At 43.4% G+C, this 22,565-nt stretch overlaps 1 protein-coding gene across 2 annotated transcripts in view; it reads right to left on the bottom strand.

Moving 5' to 3' along the window:
* The window catches only part of LOC121545403 (IQ motif and SEC7 domain-containing protein 1-like), a 238,188-nt gene extending 216,455 nt beyond the window's left edge, over positions 1-21,733 (bottom strand). The window contains exon 1 of one of the 2 annotated variants that reach the window (XM_041855901.2): positions 21,071-21,732. In XM_041855901.2, coding sequence (XP_041711835.2) covers positions 21,071-21,330 — 260 coding nt within the window. In that variant the 5' untranslated portion in view covers positions 21,331-21,732. Of the gene's footprint in view, positions 1-21,070 lie in introns of both variants that reach the window. The other variant, XM_041855908.2, reaches the window with a different exon arrangement.
* Positions 21,734-22,565: the final 832 nt, after the last annotated feature.

The following is a 22,565-nucleotide window of genomic DNA, read 5'->3' on the forward strand; positions in this document are numbered from 1 at the left end:
CATCTCTGCTCACAGTGTAGCAAGAAATCAACATTACTGATAGAGATCTGGGTTCACGTATTAACTAGTCAAGATCCCAGACACTTTCTAGTGTTCTTTGAGACCTCCTCTGACATCTCTTGATGATGACAAAGGGTGATGAACTAAGGGTTCATGGGGCTGTGTTTAGCTGTTTAGTTGTTGAATCAGGATTCACCTCCACAGCCAAGAGCCACACAGACACACACACCACATTAACACTTGGCAACAGCACGAGCAACAACAGTTCAAACAGCATTCTACAAGTATTACATAAAGCTTAGGAATCAGCTGCATCAGCTTGTTGTGAGAGCTGGTAGAGGGGTAATGGATTGGGAGGAAATGAAAGACAAATAGAGCTACAAATAACATTCAGATTATGAATTCTCTCTCTGCCAGACACGGGATCACAGGATTTTATGGAAACCTATTTGTCAGCAGCAGAAATGCAAACCAAGTGGATGCAGAACATATGAATGCGTATTTTACACATTATGCAGAATAGGTGTTGAATACAGTACAGAATTACAGTACACAACTAACATGTATCTGGGCAAGTGCTTCAAAAAGTAACCATGTTGTATCCTGATACAGATGGCTACTGGTAGAGATTCTGGAGCATTTGTACATCTGTCAACAATCTTGGACTGATGGAGCAGTTGATAGTAGCAGTAAAGTAAAGATGTAGGACTCCATGCCAAGGAACCTCGGAGTAGAAGAGTGTTGATATGCGCCTTATGTGCTTTCTTGTTTTCTCCATATCTTTGTTATTGTTAGCTCGTTGTTATTATTGAGAGAAACACAAAGCAATAAAAATAACCATATCTAGTAATGGTGTGATACTAATACCCTTGTGAACCGGATCAATGGAGCAAAATGCTTTCTCAGGATGGAAGTTTCTGAGAATCACCATTCTGAGTGCCAATAGCTGAGCAGAGATATGAGAGGGAACAAATCCCCATCTTCATTAGAGTCCAATTAAATTGTACATTATTAAGCCCTCCATAATGAGAATCAAGCTAATCATATTATTAAAGGCATATCTGTCAGTCAGCAGAGCCAGGAGGAAGGGAGGCTGGAGAGGCATTTCATTTTCACACAGAATGCAGACAGAATACATGAGGAAGAAGGAGGTCTAAGGACCGGATCTCAGACCTGTTTCCATTGTGATTCTACCAGACACGTCTATGTGCGAGAGATTACAATCGTGAGCTCAATGGTCTTTGAAATAGATGCCTGAAATGAAGTTGCATTATACACCATGCATCTAACCCTGCGGTGTAATTCAAAAAGTGTGTTCTCAAATGTCATAGGGAATGAAGAACAGAAAATTTCCAGCCCACCACTCTATTCAAAGTCAAATTAAAGGGAAGCTCCTGGCAAGACAAGAGTCAGGCCCCAGAGTAGTGTGTGTGCTCCCTCCCACCACCGTCCCACCCCCCTCGGAGTGGCCTTTACCAGAACCACCATCAGATACAGCTTAGAGATCTCATTAAAGCCATCATTAGCCATCCTCATGGGGGGTGGCCCCCGGCTACATCAAAGGACAAAAGCGAAACATTAAGGCCATCTTAATAGTCCTGATTGGAGGGAGCAGAGGTCAGCGCAGCCTGGCGTCCTTCCAGCAGCACGACTCGGCCCACTAAGAGATGTTGGGGTGTGATCTTTAGAGTGTTTGTAGAACTGCACTTAATTAAAGGATGAATGCTGCTCTGGGGGAATATGTGTTTATGTGAGCCCCAGCCACAAAATTGTCTTCGGCCATTGTCAGAGATTTATATGTGAGTCTGAATGTAAATCATCCCTGCGTAGACATTAATCTAGCGGGGGTATTTAATTAACGGTTTTCACCTGAGAGAGGTTCAGGCGACCGTAAATTTGGCCTGGCTGGCACACTGATTGATCAGCAGAACGCCGGGTGAATGAGTGTACACCGGCAGCCACAGGAAGCAGCTTTCTCTATCATGCCATTTCCTGCTGAGGGGTCCCTAAACACATGCTAACACTGTTAGGACTGGGGGGAAGGGGTTGGGTGGGCAAACTATTTATGAACCTCCCAATCTTCAGGCTTCACTAGATGTTCTTCAGAGGGCTAGGGTTAAGGATAGCTGAGACTTGGTTTGTTTCCCAGCTAATTACAGTAAATGAATTACCGTAAATGACGCCAAGAATAAAGATGGGGATATATACAGTGCTATATGAAAACTGACTGCGTTTACAATTCTTTGTAGAAAAGCTTATGGACAAAATTAACAGCCTAAATAAGGACATTTCAAATGGCAAAACACTGTGCAAATTCCTCTGACCTGTTTATCACCTGGATAAACACCTCCGCGGGTTGTTTACTTGGCTGGCCTATTTAGATGATTTAAAGATCACTAAAGAAGGCTCGCACAAATCGCACCAGATGTGGATCCAGCGTAGGGCTGTGACAATTATGGAATTTTGGGTAACGATTCATTGTCATGCAAATGGACAGGGTTATTGTCATAATTGTCATTTTTGCTGAAAAATGTTTTGAGCTTATAATGCTTCATAATGAATCTTTGAAAAACCTATTGAATACAACACAGATTTGGTGACACCCCTACCTCAAAACGAATGGTTTTGACCGCTTGGAACTTTTGGAAATTAAGCATCTCCTACCAACCGTGCCGTTTTGCAATTAATACAAACTTTACCCACCTCCTGTAAAAATAAAAAAAACTGCTACTGAGTAAACTATACAGTGCCTTCAGAAAGTATTCACATCGCTTGACTTTTTCCACATTTTGTTGTGTTACAGCCTAAATTTAAAAGCCTAAATTTTAAATTGATTGAATTGAGATATCACTGGCCTACACACAATACCCCATAATGTCAAAGTGGAATCATGTTCCTATAAATGTTTACAAACAAATTAAAAATCTAAAGCTGAAATGTCTGCTGAAAAGTATTCAACCCCTTTGTTATGGCAAGCCTAAATACAATTTGCTTAAGTCACATAATAAGTTGCATGGACTCGCTCTGTGTGCAATAATAGTGATTAATATGATTTTTTTATGATTTTTTCATCTCTGTATCCCACACACACCGATAATTGTAAGGTCCCTCAGTCGAGCAGTGAATTTAAAACACATATTCAACCACAAAGACCAGGGAGGTTTTCCAATGCCTTGCAAAGAAGGGCACCTATTGGTAGATGGTAAAAAAAAAAAAAAGCAGACATTAAATATCCCTTTGAGCATGGTGAAGTTACTAATTACACTTAGTCACTACAAAGATACAGACGTCCTTCCTACATCAGTTGACGGAGAGGAACGAAACCACTCAGGGATTTCACCATGAGGCCAACGGTGACTTCATTTAAAAAGTCAAAACTGCTATTGGGTAAACTTTACATTTTTTGCACCTTAAGAAAGTATTCAGTTACAGAGTTGAATGGCTGCAAAGGGACTACAAAAGGGAAACCCAGCTGCGAGCTGCCCAGTGATGCGAGCTTACCAGACGGGCTAAATACCTTTTATGCTCGCTTCGAGGCAAGCAACACTGACGCATGCATGAGAGCACCAGCTGTTCCAGACGACTGTGTGATCACGCTCTCCGTAGCCGATGTGAGCAAGACCTTTAAACAACTCCTTAGTTGCCCTGGCTGTGTGTTTTGGGTCGTTGTCATGCTGGAAGACCCAGCCACGACCCATCTTCAATGCTCTTACTGAGGGAAGGAGGTTGTTGGCCAAGATCTCGCGATACATGGCCCCATCCATCCTCCCCTCAATACGGTGCAGTCGTCCTGTCCCCTATGCAGAAAAGCATCCCCAAAGAATGATGTTTCCACCTCCATGCTTCACGGTTGGGATGGTGTTCTTGGGGTTGTACTCATCCTTCTTCTTTCTCCAAACACGGCGAGTGGAGTTTAGACCACAAAGCTCTATTTGTGTCTCATCAGACTACATGACCTTCTCCCATTCCTCCTCTGGATCATCCAGATGGTCATTGGCAAACTTCAGACAGGCCTGGACATGCGCTGGCTTGAGCAGGGGGACCTTGCGTGAGCTGCAGGATTTTAATCCATGACGGCATAGTGTGTTACTAATGGTTTTCTTTGAGACTGTGGTCCCAGCTCTCTTCAGGTGATTGACCAGGTCCTGCCGTGTAGTTCTGGGCTGATCCCTCACCTTCCTCATGATCATTGATGTCCCACGAGGTGAGATCTAGCATGGAGCCCTAGACCGAGGGTGATTGACCGTCATCTTGAACTTCTTCCATTTTCTAATAATTGCGCCAACAGTTGTTGCCTTCTCACCAAGCTGCTTGCCTATTGTCCTGTAGCCCATCCCAGACTTGTGCAGGTCTACAATTGTATCCCTGATGTCCTTACACAACTCTCTGGTCTTGGCCATTGTGGAGAGGTTGGAGTCTGTTTGATTGAGTGTGTGGACAGGTGTCTTTTATACAGGTAACGAGTTCAAACAGGTGCAGTTAATACAGGTAATGAGTGGAGAACAGGAGGGCTTCTTAAAGAAAAACTAACAGGTCTGTGAGAGCCGGAATTCTTACTGGTTGTTAGGTGATTAAATACTTATGTCATGCAATAAAATGCAAATTAATTACTTAAAAATCATACAATGTGATTTTCTGGATTTTTGTTTTAGATTCCATCTCTCACAGTTGAAGTGTACCTACGATAAAAATTACAGACCTCTACATGCTTCGTAAGTAGGAAAACCTGCAAAATCGGTAGTGTATCAAATACTTGTTCTCCCCACTGTATATAGTTACAAATAAATATACAGTGGGGAAAAAAAGTATTTAGTCAGCCACCAATTGTGCAAGTTCTCCCACTTAAAAAGATGAGAGAGGCCTGTAATTTTCATCATAGGTACACTTCAACTATGACAAACAAATTGAGTTTTTTTTTTCTCCAGAAAATCACATTGTAGGATTTTTAATGCATTTATTTGCAAATTATGGTGGAAAATAAGTATTTGGTCAATAACAAAAGTTTCTCAATACTTTGTTATATACCCTTTGTTGGCAATGACACAGGTCAAACGTTTTCTGTAAGTCTTCACAAGGTTTTCACACACTGTTGCTGGTATTTTGGCCCATTCCTCCATGCAGATCTCCTCTAGAGCAGTGATGTTTTGGGTCTGTCGCTGGGCAACACGGACTTTCAATTCCCTCCAAAGATTTTCTATGGGGTTGAGATCTGGAGACTGGCTAGGCCACTCCAGGACCTTGAAATGCTTCTTACGAAGCCACTCCTTCGTTGCCCGGGCGGTGTGTTTGGGATCATTGTCATGCTGAAAGACCCAGCCACGTTTCATCTTCAATGCCCTTGCTGATGGAAGGAGGTTTTCACTCAAAATCTCACGATACATGGCCCCATTCATTCTTTCCTTTACACGGATCAGTCGTCCTGGTCCCTTTGCAGAAAAACAGCCCCAAAGCATGATGTTTCCACCCCCATGCTTCACAGTAGGTATGGTGTTCTTTGGATGCAACTCAGCATTCTTTGTCCTCCAAACACGAAGAGTTGAGTTTTTACCAAAAAGTTCTATTTTGGTTTCATCTGACCATATGACATTCTCCCAATCCTCTTCTGGATCATCCAAATCTAGCAAACTTCAGACGGGCCTGGACATGTACTGGCTTAAGTAGGGGGACACGTCTGGCACTGCAGGATTTGAGTCCCTGGCGTCGTAGTGTGTTACTGATGGTAGGCTTTGTTACTTTGGTCCCAGCTCTCTGCAGGTCATTCACTAGGTCCCCCCGTGTGGTTCTGGGATTTTTGCTCACCGTTCTTGTGATCATTTTGACCCCACGGGGTGAGATCTTGCGTGGAGCCCCAGATCGAGGGAGATTATCAGTGGTCTTGTATGTCTTCCATTTCCTAATAATTGCTCCCACAGTTGATTTCTTCAAACCAAGCTGCTTACCTATTGCAGATTCAGTCTTCCCAGCCTGGTGCAGGTCTACAATTTTGTTTCTGGTGTCCTTTGACAGCTCTTTGGTCTTGGCCATAGTGGAGTTTGGAGTGTGACTGTTTGAGGTTGTGGACAGGTGTCTTTTATACTGATAACAAGTTCAAACAGGTGCCATTAATAATTTCTCAATTTGTCTGTCATAGTTGACGTGTACCTATGATGAAAATTACAGGCCTCTCTCATCTTTTTAAGTGGGAGAACTTGCACAATTGTTGGCTGACTAAATACTTTTTTCCCCACTGTATATGGGGGATTGGAAATGATGCAGACAGTTACATTGATAGAAGCCAGAATCTATCTGCAATATTAAAGCTGATCTTAGCCCCAAAAATATATATACTGCAAAAAATGTGGAAAAGCAATTAACTATTTGTCCTGAATACAAAGTGCTATGTTTGGGGCAAATCCAATACAACACATTACTAAGTACCACTCTCCATATTTTCAAGCATAGTGGTGGCTGCATCATGTTATGGGTATGCTGGTAATCATTAAGGACTGGGGAGTTTTTCAGAAAGCACAGGCAAAATCCTAGAGGAAAACCTGGTTAAGCTTTCCAACAGACACTGGGAGATGAATTCACCTTTCAGCAGGACAATAACCTAAAACACAAGGCCAAATCTATACTGAAGTTGTTTACCAAGATTACATTGCATGTTCCAGAGTGGCCTAGTTACATTTTTGACTTAAATCAGTTTGAAAATCTATGGCAAGACTTAAAAATGGCTGTCCAGCAATGATCAACAACCAACTTGACAGAGCTTGAAGAATTATTTAAAGAATAATGTATAAATATTGTACAATTCAGGTGTGCAAAGCTCTTAGAGACTTACCCAGAAAGACGCACAGCTGTAATCAATGCCAAAGGTGATTCTAACATGTATTGACTCAGGGATTTGAATATTTATGTAAATGTGATATTTCTGTATTTCATTTTCAATAAATTTGTAAAAATCTCTAAAAACATGTTTTCACTTTGTCATTATAGGGTATTGTGTGTAGATGGGTGAGAGAGAAATCTATTTAATCCATTTTGAATTCAGGCTGTAACAACAAAATGTGGAATAAGTCAAGGGGTATGAATAATTTCTGAAGTCACTGTACCTACTTGAATATAAAGCTGAATATTCCCTTCTTCTAAAATGAACGCATTAAGACAATTATTAAGATTTTTTGGGGGGTTGTCCATAATTGTCGGTTACACGATTATACAATAATTGTGCCATCTAGCGTTCGTCTACCGATCGTTCAGTGCACTGTGTTTTAGGGACCACCCGTTGTAGACGTCTGACTGCCAAAAAATGAAAAATCGGTGCAAACTCAGTTCGCAAATTCCATTCAGAGGTGCTATGTACTATCGGCCAGCAAACACTATTGGTGTGTCTGAGGCCTCAAGGTGTCAGCATGCTTCAGTTATACTCCCTTAAAATACCTTCAGTTGAAAGTACTGTTTGTCCATTTTGAGACGCCATAGCCAGTCCTCAAAATAATCAAGTCTATCTTAGTCAATCTAAGAGAACTCAAGAAATCTGTCATTAATTGAATTTTCCATCCAATGAAGATGTTTGGTGCAGTATTTCTCAAAGAAAAGATTTGCATGAAAACGAGTCGTCTCTCGTTGAATGACAACAAAGACTTAATTGAAGAATCCCTACTGTTGACCAATCACCGACGAAGAGGCGTAGACTTCGGCTACGAAGTCAAGGATCGGTAGGATAGTCAGTTTTACGAGGGCATGTTTGGCAGCATGAATGAAGGAGGCTTTGTTGCGAAATAGGAAGCCGATTCTAGATTTAACTTTGGATTGGAGATGCTTAATGTGAGTCTGGAAGGAGAGTTTACAGTCTAACCAGACACCTAGGTATTTGTAGTTGTCCACATACTCTAGGTCAGATCCGTCGAGAGTAGTGATTCTAGTTGGGTGGGCGGGTGCCAGCAGCGTTCGATTGAAGAGCATGCATTTAGTTTTACTAGTGTTTAAGAGCAGTTGGAGGCTATGGAAGGAGTGTTGTATGGCATTGAAGCTCGTTTGGAGGTTTGTTAACACAGTGTCCAATGAAGGGCCAGCTGTATACAAAATGGTGTCGTCTGCGTAGAGGTGGATCTGAGAGTCACCAGCAGCAAGAGCGACATCATTGCTATAGACGGAGAAAAGAGTCAGCCCAAGAATTGAACCCTGTGGCACCCCCATACGTCCTCACTGTACACAGCGTGTTAACAAGAACATGAATACATAAGACCTTCATCATCAATGCATTAGTTCAAAGCCAAGTTAGTCTGGGGAAATTTAAAATGTCTAACAGCATCTTAACCGAACACGCGGTTTCCATAACATGTACATTTTCCGCTTAAAGTTGAACATGGATTGAATTGATCAACCAGCTGTTTGATCAACCAAACATTTAAAACATATTTTCAGAGAAAGCTGTGGATAAACGCAGCCATTTCCAACTTCTATATCTGAAAACATAACCTACTGACTTATTGGATAATCAAGGCCAGATTAATTCGTTTAAAAAACATGATTATTAACCGTGTGATAGACCCTATCAATCTACCCTGTAGAGGACATATTTCATTTCAGTGGAAACTAGAAAACCAGGGAACATTTTTAAAAGCCTATGGGAAAACTTGGCCACTATTATCAATCCATCTCCATAGCACGGTCGGATATGTCATTTCTTACAACCAAGTCAAAGTGATAGAACAAGCCTGTTCTGGCACATATCCTTTACTTACTGTATGTACTGCTACAGCACCAACAACAGACAGGCCTGGTTCCCTCTCAGCCCCTCCATCAGCATTGGCTAATGTTCACATGAGCTCCATTACTACTGAGGAGAGGTTTGGAGCTGCACATGATTTGTCACTCTGTCCATCAATATTTCATCAGGCAAGAATGCTTTTCATGTTTGTTTACTCTAGGCCCCGTTTCATCCTGCATTCAAATGGCAGCCTGACAAGGCCACCTCTGGGTCATGCTGGAGCATTTCTGTTGGTGTCGCACATACATACCCCGTTTAACACCACCCCAGCCTCTCGCTCATAGACTATAGATCATATACACACTATTCCCTATATAGTGCACTTCTGATCAAAAGTAGTGCCTTATATTGGGCATAGTGTGTCATTTAAAAAACTTAAACATAGGATTAAGTAAGGCAGACCACAGTGGGCTGTGCAATGGCCCATGGTTATGTCTATGCTCCATTTCAAAACCGGTCATGGATATCCAACTGTCTTGTGCATAACATTACTTAATTATCCAAGTGCTTTTTTGCAGATCACTCAGTGGGTTTCTTTAAAATGTCTTTAAATCGAGGACCTGGTTTGATTAAGTTGTTTACATTTCCTGGAGTTGTACTTCCTAAAATACCTACAAAAATATACATATTTTTGGTAACATCACTTCTTTGACATCTTGCGGTTCGAGAAACTATCTCTGCGAAGATGGGTCAGAATCCCAAATATTGTTTACAGCATTTTGGCCATTCGGGGCTGGGAACTGGGCTAGAATGCAAAATGAGAGTTTGCAGATGCATATAGCGAGATAAGAAATGAAAGTGCTTGCAAACATCATTCCTCCCAGGCCCCAGAGGACCAGTTGGGATCAGAGAGGAGCCACTCTGATTAAACTTCTTGCAGCCTTCTAATGCATCATGCAATAAGAAGACAGGATCAGGCCACATCAAATACCACGCTACACACACATCCATTCTGCTCAAGGACAGAACCTCACCTGTTTAGTTTCCTCAGGTTACTTTTTACTCTGTATGACTGAAGATTTGTGAAGTTTGTGGAGATCTAGCCTGAATAAGTAAGTACTGGTGACTGTTTGTGCCAGTCCGTGTTTTGGCATTCAGTTGACACAGGATTAGACTACGACGTGCTGTACTGTATGACAATGAGGCTGAAGCTTATCTTTATTTCCTGTTTACTTACTGTACCTCCTGACCTGACGTACAATTACTTAACAATTGAATGATGTACTGTACGTTTGTCTGCCTGTCATTCAGAGGGTTCTAACGCAATGGTAAATCTAAGCACAGGCGACAGCGCTATGTTTTCTGGGTTGCTATTTTCACTATCACAATTATCGGCGCACTTGCTGGCATTGGCGTGAAAGGGCTGGGTTTTGATGAATAAACAAGTTGTGGGTGTGTCGAGGCTTGGCCCCTCACTGGCCAATCAGAACGTGTTCCATGGCGAAATATGTGGTTGCTTCAAGTTGTGTATTTACAGTCTTATGTATTGCCTTGGAATCAACTCCAATTCAAATGTTAGTACGTTATAGTTTGTTAAATGGCTTACAGAAACGAAATAACAAATTGTAGACCTATCTTTGCTAAATACGTTCACTTGAGGCCATTTGCAGTCCACATTGTTCTAAGTAATTGCATGGCTTCAACAGCATTCACACTGATATAGGGGCTAGGCCTAGTGTAAATTGCATTATGGCTGAGCATGGACATGCCAAACATTGTCAATAAGCAAGATTAAATTAATTATTGATAAGGCCTAAAAATAGAACGAATAATTCTGATCAAATTCTAAACAAAACAACTTGTTTTAAATAGGCTATGTCACACTTACAGGCACCATAATTTCTCCCTGTGGGCATATAAAATATTAAACAATGCAGACTATGGAGGGTTTTACGCACATCCAAACTTTTCAAGGTAGGTGGACTAAGATCCAGTATAAATAGAAAGGGAGAATGTCCCCTCACCGTTATACTGCTCCCAAATAGGCCTATGTTTTATGAACATAATCAGAACCATCTTACAGATCAGATCGCATTCACACATCTCCAGAAGTTGCATTGCAAGCGCGCCACAGCTGTTGTCACCATAACACCAGGAAGGTGAATCATTCTAATAAGTTTGGTTGTAATAAAATGTAACGAAAAACAAGCAATCCGTTTTTTTAAAACAACAACAATAAAATACATGTCAAATGTAATGATATCATAACATTGCCAAGATAAAAAAGACCGGCATTGCTGTTGAACCAGAATTTGTTATAATAGGCCTAGGGGAGGGTTTGGATTTTTAACATTCTTTATGAAATGGAAAACAAGACATTTTTACAGGTTACAGATAACTTCTAAATACGAAGTTCACCGGTATTCACCAAGGTTCTCATCTCTCCTTTCATGATGGGCATGGACACGTAGCCTACATCTTGGAGAGGGTTTTACGAACGTCCAAAACGGACATGCATGGCTAAAATAATGTGGGCCTGCCTACAATGCATAGATAAAAAGGGAATGTCAGATCACTGTTTTACTCCTCTCAAACTTGATATTTTAATAAAGCTTTGGTGATTAAGATTTATTTCCAAGCAGTCTCAGGAGCTACTCTTGTTCCATGCGCATATGGGCAGTGTGCGTTACGGCTGGATAGGCTGCGTTTCCGCTGTCAAAATTCACGTCACCCCCCTCCTCCGCACACTCCGCACACTCCACTGGCTTCCAGTTGAAGCTCGCATTCGTTACAAGACCATGGTGCTTGCCTATGGAGCTGTGAGGGGAACGGCACCTCCGTACCTTCAGGCTCTGATCAGTCCCTACACCCAAACGAGGGCATTGCGTTCATCCACCTCTGGCCTGCTGGCTCCCCTTCCTCTGCGGAAGCATAGTTCCCGCTCAGCCCAGTCAAAACTGTTCGCTGCTCTGGCACCCCAATGGTGGAACAAGCTCCCTCACGACGCCAGGACAGCCGAGTCACTCACCACCTTCCGGAGACATTTGAAACCCCACCTCTTTAAGGAATACCTGGGATAGGATAAAGTAATCCTTCTACCCCCCCAAAAAAAAACTATTGTAAAGTGGTTATCCCACTGGCTATAGGGTGAATGCACCAATTTGTAAGTCGCTCTGGACAAGAGCGTCTGCTAAATGACGTAAATGTAAATGTAAATGTAATACTATAACCAACTGCGTTACCGCTAAAACCAGCTTTTGGTTGGTCTTAAATTTCCCTATCAGCTCTGCCGGAAATTAGCACTGTGGATCATGTTAAGAACACACCTCAAATATTTCCGCCCCGCCCATCTGAGTGCAAGCGAGCTGATATAAGACAGGTAAATTGCCGAACCTGGCGTTAGGGCTGGAAAATGCCAGTGTGCCAGTTTTTACATGACGAAACTACCGTGCATTTGACACTAGCGCCGCCTTAACGCCAGACGAAAATAGAGCCCAGAGTCTTGGGAAGATGCAGAGTGGATGTCTGTTCTTTAACAAGAGCTGACTATTATGGAAACACACGTGCATATGGTCAGCACAAACACTCAGACAACAGAGAGCTGACAAGGCAGACTGTTTAGGAAAGAGCAGGAGCCTCTCCCTGTCTGACTCCTCTCTCCGGCTGACTCCTCTCCCTGTCTGACTCCTCTCTCCGGCTGACTCCTCTCCCTGTCTGACTCCTCTCTCCGTCTGACTCTCAAACTATCTAACTGCTCCCTCCTCTTCCCTTATTTTGAAGAAAGGATTGTGTGTGATGTGTGTTTTCATGTGTTTGTGTGTGCGTGCGTGGTGGGGGTAGGGGTAAGAAAGAACTGGATAGAAGGCTTTAGTGAGATTTAGCCAGCTTTACTCAACCTGATCCAGCTTTACTCCAGTAGGAGTCAACTTGGGATTTCAAACTTATATAGGCAGTCAAATCAAATCAACCGCTGCCTAGCCCTGCCTGACCACCCTAACCTAGGGGATAGGCTATATGTTCATTTAGTGGTGCTATAGGGTCTATGGTTCCTGTGCAGGGTCAGTGGCTGCTGGAATGATTTCCAATACTTGAGCAGTGGCCCTCTTTCCTCTCTCAGAACCTGACACAGAGCGCTGCCCAGGGGTCTCGCCTTGTAGTGCAGAAATATCAGAGGAGACATCTGTTGACTTGGCAACACAAGGCCCATTATCAGGGGTCCCTGTGATGCTCTCTCCACTGGTCTGTGATTTGAAAAAGAGATGGTGGGGAAAGAGAGAGCTAAAGATGGCGCCGACAGACATGGCAGCTCCTAAGCAACTTTGCAGTATTTTGTTTTTTTGTGAGTTATTTCTTACATTATTAGGCCAGAAAGTTGTGTGTTATTACATACAGCCGGAAATTGAACTTATCCCAGAGGCTCCTCCAAGACGCCGCCAGCAGAGAAGAGGTGTGATTGTGATAACGTACAGGAACTCAAATCCTTTTGTTCACCCGACCAAGATTACCTCACAATTAAATGCAGACCGAATTACCTCCAAAGAGAATTATCTTTGGTAATAGTCACAGCCATGTATATTCCCCCTCAAGCCGATACCATGACGGCCCTCAAGGAACTACACTGGACTTTGTGCAAACTGGAAACCACATATCCTAAGGCCGTATTTATTGTAGCTGGGGACTTTAACAAAGTACATTTGAGGAAAACGCTACCAAAGTTCTATCAACACCTTGCCTGTAGTACTCGCGCTTCAAAAACTCCCGACCATTGTTACTCACCCTTCCGGGATGGCTACAAGGCCATCCCCCGCCATCCCTTCGGCAAATCAGATCACGACTCCATTCTGCTCCTCCCTTCCTATAGGCAGAAACTCAAACAGGAAGTACCCGTGCAAAGTTCTATTCAACGCTGGTCTGACCAATCGGATTCCATGCTTCAAGATTGTTTTGATCACGCGGACTGTTATATGTTCCGGGTTGCCTCTGAGAATAACATTGATGTACATATACATGGACACGGTGACAGAGTTCATCAGGAAGTGTATAGGGGATGTTGTTCCCACTGTGACTATTAAAACCTACCCAAACCAAAAACCGTGGATAGATGACAGCATTCGCGCAAAACTCAAAGCACAAACCACCGCATTTAACCACGGCAAGGTGACTGCGAATGTGGTCGAATACAAACAGTGTAGTTATTCCCTCCGTAAAGCCAATCAATCAAACAGGCAAAACATCAGTACAGAGACAAAGGGAAGTCACAATTCAATGGCTTAGACATGAGACATATGTGGCAGGGTCTACAGACAATCATGGATTACAAATGGAAAACTAGCCACGCCGCGGACACCGACGTCTTGCTCCCGGACAAGCTAAACGCCTTCGCCTGCTTTGAGGTTAACACAGTGCCACCGACCCGGTCCGCTCCCAAGGACTGTGGGCTCTCGTTCTCTGGGGCCGACGTGAGTAAGACATTTAAGCGTGTTAACCCTTGCAAGGCTGCCGGCCCAGACGGCATCCCTAGCCGCGTCCTCAGAGCATGCACAGACCAGCTGCCTGGAGTGTTTACGGACATATTCAATCTCTCCCTATCCCAGTCTGCTGTCCCCACTTGCTTCAAGATGTCCACCATTGTTCCTGTACCCAAGTAAGCAAAGGTAACTGAACTAAATGACTATTGCCCTGTAGCACTCACTTCTGTCATCATGAAGTGCTTTGAGAGGCTAGTTAAGGATCATATCACCTCCACCTTACCTGACACCCTAGACCCACTTCAATTTGCATATCCCAATACATCCACAGACGATGCAATCGCCATCGCACTGCACACTGCCCTATCCCATCTGGACAAGAGGAATACCTATGTAAGAATGCTGTTCATTGACTATAGCTCAGCCTTCAACACCATCGTACCCTCCAAGCTCATCATTAAGCTTCGGGCCTTGTGTCTGAACCCCGCCCTGTGCAACTGGGTCCTGGACTTCCTGACGGGCCGCCCCCAGGTGGTGAAACAACACCTCCACTACGCCAGGAAAATAACCTCTCCCTCAACGTCAACAAAACAAAGGAGCTGATCGTGGACTTCAGGAGACAGCAGAGGGAGCAAGCACCCTATCCACATTGATGGGACCACAGTGGAGAAGGTGAGAAGCTTCAAGTTCCTCGGCGTACACATCACTGACAATCTGAAATGGTCCACCCACACAGACAGTGTGGTGAAGAAGGCGCAACAGCGCATCAGGAGGCTGAATAAATTTTGCTTGGCCCCTAAGACCCTCACAAACTTTTACAGACGCGCAATTGAGAGCATCCTGTCAGGCTGTATCACTGCCTGGTACGGCAACTGCACTGCCCGCAACCGCAGGGCTCTCCAGAGGGTGGTGTGGTCTGCCCAAAGCATCACCGGGGGCACACTGCCTGCCCTCCGGGACACCTACAGTGAGAGAAAAAAGTATTTGATCCCCTGCTGATTTTGTTCGTTTGCCCACTGACAAAGAAATGATCAGTCTATAATTTTAATGGTAGGTTTATTTGAACAGTGAGAGACAGAATAACAACAAAAAAATCCAGAAAAACACGTCGAAAATGTTATAAATTGATTTGCATTTTAAATTAGGGAAATAAGTATTTGACCCTCTCTCAATCAGAAAGATTTCTGGCTCCCAGGTGTCTTTTATACAGGTAATGAGCTGAGATTAGGAGCACACTCTTAAAGGGAGTGCTCCTAATCTCAGCTTGTTACCTGTATAAAAGACACCTGTCCACAGAAGCAATCAATCAATCAGATTCCAAACTCTCCACCATGGCCAAGACCAAAGAGCTCTCCAAGGATGTCAGGGACAAGATTGTAGACCTACACAAGGCTGGAATGGGCTACAAGACCATTGCCAAGCAGCTTGGTGAGAAGGTGACAACAGTTGGTGCGATTATTCTCAAATGGAAGAAACATAAAAGACCTGTCAATCTCCCTCGGCCTGGGGCTCCATGCAAGAGCTCACCTCGTGGAGTTGCAATGATCATGAGAACGGTGAGGAATCAGCCCAGAACTACACGGGAGGATCTTGTCAATGATCTCAAGGCAGCTGGGCCCATAGTCACCAAGAAAACAATTGGTAACACACTACGCCATGAAGGACTGAAATCCTGCAGCGCCCGCAAGGTCCCCCTGCTCAAGAAAGCACATATACAGGCCCGTCTTAAGTTTGCCAATGAACATCTGAATGATTCAGAGGAGAACTGGGTGAAAGTGTTGTGGTCAGATGAGACCAAAATCGAGCTCTTTGGCATCAACTCAACTCGCCGTGTTTGGAGGAGGAGGAATGCTGCCTATGACCCCAAGAACACCATCCCCACCGTCAAACATGGAGGTGGAAACATTATGCTTTGGGGGTGTTTTTCTGCTAAGGGGACAGGACAACTTCACCGCATCAAAGGGACGATGGACGGGGCCATGTTCCGTCAAATCTTGGGTGAGAACCTCCTTCCCTCAGCCAGGGCATTGAAAATGGGTCGTGGATGTGTATTCCAGCATGACAATGACCCAAAACACACAGCCAAGGCAACAAAGGAGTGGCTCAAGAAGAAGCACATTAAGGTCCTGGAGTGGCCTAGCCAGTCTAGAGACCATAATCCCATAGAAAATCTGTGGAGGGAGCTGAAGGTTCGAGTTGCCAAACGTCAGCCTCGAAACCTTAATGACTTGGAGAAGATCTGCAAAGAGGAGTGGGACAGGGGGACCTTGCGGGCGCTGCAGGATTTCAGTCCTTCACGGCGTAGTGTGTTACCAATTGTTTTCTTGGTGACTATGGGCCCAGCTGCCTTGAGATCATTGACAAGATCCTCCCGTGTAGTTCTGGGCTGATTCCTCACCGTTCTCATGATCATTGCAACTCCACGAGGAGAGATCTTGCATGGAGCCCCAGGCCGAGGGAGATTGACAGGTATTTTGTGTTTCTTCCATTTGAGAGTAATCGCACCAACTGTTATCACCTTCTCAGCAAGCTGCTTGGCAATGGTCTTGTAGCCCATTCCAGCCTTGTGTAGGTCTACAATCTTGTCCCTGACATCCTCTGAGAACTCTTTGGTCTTGGCCATGGTGGAGAGTTTGGAATCTGATTGATTGATTGCTTCTGTGGACAGGTGTCTTTTATACAGGTAACAAGCTGAGATTAGGAGCACTCCCTTTAAGAGTGTGCTCCTAATCTCAGCTCATTACCTGTATAAAAGACACCTGGGAGCCAGAAATCTTTCTGATTGAGAGAGGGTCAAATACTTATTTCCCTCATTAAAATGCAAATCAATTTATAACATTTTTGACATGTGTTTTTCTGGATTTTTTTGTTGTTATTCTGTCTCTCACTATTCAAATAAACCTACCATTAAAATTATAGACTGATCATTTCTTTGTCAGTGGGCAAACATACAAAATCAGCAGGGGATCAAATACTTTTTTCCCTCACTGTACAGCACCAGATGTCACAGGAAGGCCAAAAAGATCATCAAGGACATCAACCACCCGAGCCATGGCCTGTTCACCCCACTATCATCCAGAAGGCGAGGCCAGTACAGGTGCATCAAAGCTGGGACCGAGAGACTGAAAAACAGCTTCTATCTCAAGGCCATCAGACTGGGGCGGCAGGTAGCTTAGTGGTTAAGAGCGTTGTGCCAGTAACCGAAAGGTCGCTGGTTCTAATCCCCGAGCCGACTAGGTGAAAAATCTGTCGATGTGCCCTTGAGCAAGGCACTTAACCCTAATTGCTCCTGTAAGTCGCTCTGGATAAGAGCGTCTGCTAAATGACCAATTTATTTATTTATTATGTTAAATAGCCATCACCCGGTTACTCAACCCTGCACCTTAGAGGCTGCATGTACATAGACATGGAATCACTGGTCACTTTAATAATGGAACACTAGTCACTTTAATAATGTTTACATACTGTTTTACTAATTTCATATGTATATACTGTATTCTACTGTATTTTAGTCAATGCCACTCCGACATTGCTCGTCCCACTATTTATATATTTCTTAATTCCATTATTTTACTTTTAGATTTGTGTGTATTGATGTGAATTGTTAGATACTACTGCACTATTGGAACTAGGAACACTAGCATTTCGCTACACCAGCAATAACATTTCGCTACACCCCCAAAATAACCAACTCATCATCAAGCTTTGATTATTTGAATCAGCTATGTAGTTAAAAGTGTGCACCCGGGGGGGCCCCAGGACCGACTTTGGGAAACCCTGGTGTAAGGGACTACACATGCTGTTTGTTCGGCGTGGCGTGTTTTAGGGACCACCCACTGGTAGACATCTGACAGCCGACATTTTCGCACGATTCTACGTAGAATCGATTTGCACTCAGTTTGCAAATTACAGACAGCACTCTGTTCAGAGGTGCTAAGTACTCTCGGCCGGCAAACGCTACCAGGGTGTCCATGCCATAAAAAGTGATGTCACATCCAGCAGCTTACTGACTATTTTTTTCTGCCCTTGCTATAAATAGACCCTAGGTGATACAAATATCACCAAGACTGAGATACAATTATTAAGGCTGTTTGAGTCAAAACAGTAGGTTAGAAATAACTTTCAAGTTCTAAGTACTTAAGAATAGCTCAAGATAAAAGCAATAAATGAGAATTTAGACTATGCGGTCTCATCAATGCCACCAAAGGCTGATGAGTCTCTAGCGTCTGAAGTTAAGACAATGACAGAAGGCCTATCCACACTGCTTTAAAAGCATGCAGTAAAATATTCAATAGTCATTATAAAATAAGGACGAACAGCAGCACGTGAGAAGACCTAAATTACAGAATATGGTCCCAAACATTTCTTGTTTCCGCCCATCTCGTGATAATGATCTGGAAAATGATCAGTCTCAGTTTAAGTGTCATGTACATGCACCATTTAAATCACATTTTCTCCTACTGAAATTAGACTTACAGTTCTCTGGCAGTCTTGCTTTTTATACTGTTGGTTTAGAATTGCCCACCACACTTGTATGCCATTAAGATTTCAGTAACCAGCCATAAAACTCACTTTACGTTAATAATCTCTGTCATATTTCATCAGGATCATAGAGGAAGAGCACAGACTGCTAAGTAACCAGCCTAGTTCTCCAGTACCGTCTCCTAAGGTTGGGCGGTATCCAGATTTTCATACCGTTCATGTACCATCCCGGGGTATACGGTATTACCGGCAGTGCACACAAGGGGTGATATTTCTTTCCAAACTTTTTACAACTTTTTTTACTGCACAAAACAGATTTAGGCAGGGATCTTGGCAGGGATCTTGACCCAGGAGGGAATTGATTGTGTCTTCTGTAATCAAGAAGCTTGATCTTGCAAGCTAGCCACTTAGCTAGCAAGTTAGCAAACCAAATGCATAGCTGGAGCCCTGAGCTGGAGATAATTTATTTGGCACATCTTAGATAGCTTACTTAAAAGCATTGGCGTAGCACGCACCCCCACAAGCTTTAGGGGGTCCCAAACCTCCAAAATTAAAAATCATACCATCTGTATTTTAAAATACATTCATAAAGGTACACTGCCCAAGCCTGTCTCCCAGACAGCGCTATCACCCAACACAGGCTGGTGCTCAGATACTGACGGTGGGGGGATGAGCGAGAAGGGACGATATAGTGAGCTTTTCCAAAGACATCAAATCATATGTGGCTTTGGAGGTGATATTTATTAAAGGCCCCAGCTAACGGTCAAAGGCGAGTATGTCCTGATCTCATATGTCGAGCTGATCCCACAGCAAATACACACTGTCCACGAGTCATCCATGTACATATTGATTGGCTGCCACAACTCATCAGGACACAAACACGCCCTCCCTCTAAGACAACGGTCGCCGGAGGTTTCAAGATCCTGCTGACTGTTGAAGCTGAGGTAAGTGTCTGTATGTTAGTGAGGTAATAACTGCATGGAGTGGACTTTAAACACAGTGCTGATGTGCGTGAGAGTAATTCCTGACAGCTTGCGTGTCACTGTCTGTCTGTGATATATGCTCCATCACCCTGCCCTGCCTAGCCTTCCGCGGCTAAACCTCAAGTCCCTCCCAGACGAGAGCCGCCCAGACTGCCCTCCTCCTACATAAAACTGAAACATATGGAAGTGATTGCAGAATTGATCTATCCCAGCTCAGCTCCTTTTCCCAGAGCTTGTACCGCGCGCATTCCATAAATATCCCGGATTTGTCCCTGCCCGACACATGAAATCCACTTAAAAGACTAGCACACTGAGGCTGAGCTAGTCTGGCATGGGAGAGCCCTCAGCCAACTGAGGTTACCAAACATGAATCAAAAGACTCCATGACAGTAGTGAACCTGACAGCCTGGAGTCTCTGTCTGGTCACTGGGAAGCAAGATTACTGCCCACTGGCACTGGACCTCCTCCAATTCATTCCATTCTGGTTATAGGCTACAGTAATAGGGAGGACATTGGAGGAAAGCCATGGCAGTTGTTTGTATTGAAAAACAGTCATTGACGACAAAGCAAATTATATAACCTTCAGACAGTCATATTACAAATCTATTTGGGTTTAATGCTCACCAACTGGATTCAAGATAAAACTTGATTTACTCAATTAGATGACATAATAGCTCACTACTTTATAGATAACATGGTTATCACAAAACAGATGCAATGAAAACAGAGCCCATCAAGTCCTGAACAAAAGGGATAAACGCAGTCAAATGAAAAAGACTGACTAAAAATAGAATAGCCTAGATTGATTTAAAGGATAATTCATTCATATGAAATCTTTGAGCCCCATTAAAAACGTATTCCTCTGCACAATAACTTCCAGGCGCTTGAATGAAACACACCTGGAGTCGCAAAGGTTTCCATATATGGTCAATGATCATATTCCAAGCTCCATATGGCAACATTTATCTTTAATCGCACTGTGCGTAAAGCTAACCATTAAAGTGTCCAACCGCTTAAGACCCGCGGGGAGGTAGCAGACTGTAGCCTATTGATGGACAGTTCTATTATGGCTTGCAATGTGCTGTTGGGCCTATTAGTGTTCAGTTATATCGTGGCGTTTCAAGAAGCCTGTTGGCTTGGCTGTAATACAATGAAAACGGTCTTGTGCGAAGTGGCCAATCTGGTCTCTTAGGAAAATAAGTTTTGATGCAAACCTTTACTTTAGGCTATATCATCACCTATTAGGCTATAACGTTAGATCAAATACGCCTATAGAGACTTTGTACATCTAGAACATTTTACAAAGTGTAGGCCTATGTTGGTGGTGTGCGTTTATCTGGGGTTTTAAGAGCTGATTCCTGTCAAGGATTTTGGGAACTATGGGGGATTATTTGCGACATCTATCAATGTCTTTCAATAGTGCAGTGCGTGCAATAAATTCTTACTTTTCTTGGGTGATGTTTTCCTTTATGTCACCCAACGTTGCGTGGCTGTTGCCCTGTTGCAGCAGCCTACACGTAGCCAGGTGCCGCTGGTACAGGTCTTTCAAACAGGCGTTTTCTGAACACAAGTCGGACACTTGATGCTCCAGCTCCTCTATCCTTTTCTTCTGCCTCTCCAGTAACTCCTGTTGGGTCTCGATTATGTTATTAAGCTCCTTCAGATACTCTGCAGCCCTGGTTGGGGTTTCGGTCGGGCTTTCCATCTCGATTCGACTCGGGTTGCCCCGGATCTCAGTTTTCTCGGAGCCCGTTTTCAACCTGTGCTATGGCTACGTGCAGTTAAATTCCAACCCGATGTGCCTTTTTGCGCCTCGCCATTGTTTTCATGTGGTGCTGGTTGAATTATTGAGAATGAAGTGTGACGAATGGTGCCCAATGAAAAGCGCGTTCCGGCGGTTAGCCTACACCATAACTAACCTCCGAAAACCACTCCAGTTAGGAAATAAATAAATACAAGTTTTAACCCTTCAAAGGACGTCGACCCAGCTGTATCATATCCTTCTAGTTTGGCAACTTATTCTAAACATATAGACGAGACTGTCTGACACGGATCCCCTGTAGAGTTTTCCGAACCACTGTAGAATGTCTCGTTATCACCCTCCGGTCCAAGTTGTACCCGTGACTTTTCGTAAACAGACGATGGTTGTCAAGTAGGCGGGGTTTTCAAGTTTTATGAATCTGCATTTACAGGGTGCTATCAAAGCTGCTGCAGTTTAGAGACACTGGATGGAATCTTGTTGTTGAATACTACATCTGTTTAAAAAGCTTTTACTGGCCTTCAATGCCAGTGTCAATCTATTCGCAATGGAACATTTGAAAATCCTATCAGGGGCTCAAACTTGACAGAGAAAAGCTATTGCATGGTTTGAATTGTTTCAATGTCGGTCGTTTGATTTGGAATTTGTCTATAAGTGTGTCAACTCCAACGGGTACCGTGTCTCACAGCCACAGGCAAGGAATGTGATAGATAGGCACGGAGGTAAGATGATTTCCAATAGGTAACAAAATGCCCAAACGTGACATAGCGCACCATAAACGTCTGTTCCCCTCCTCATCTGAAGGGTTGATCAACTCATGGTCTCAGAGCATTTCGTATTATTATGTAGGCTACGTTTCGAATGGTATGTATTCGTTTGTGGATGGCCATCATCCATTTCGCATGGTATGTTACGAATTATAATTAGTATGTTATGTTACGAATTAAATTAGTATGATATGTTATGAATTGCAATTCATACAATATGTTACGAATTTGCAATACATATATGTTACGAATCCCAATTTGTTGTGGCTAATGTTAGCTAGGTAGCTAGCTTGCTAAAGTTAGCTAGGTGGCTAACTTTAGCTAGGCAAGGGGTTAGGGTTAAATCAAATCAAATTGTATTTGTCACATGCGCCGAATACAACAGGTGTAGACCTTACAGTGAAATGCTTACTT

The sequence above is a fragment of the Coregonus clupeaformis genome, chromosome 30 (genome assembly GCF_020615455.1).
Source record: "Coregonus clupeaformis isolate EN_2021a chromosome 30, ASM2061545v1, whole genome shotgun sequence".
Lineage (NCBI taxonomy): Eukaryota > Metazoa > Chordata > Actinopteri > Salmoniformes > Salmonidae > Coregonus > Coregonus clupeaformis.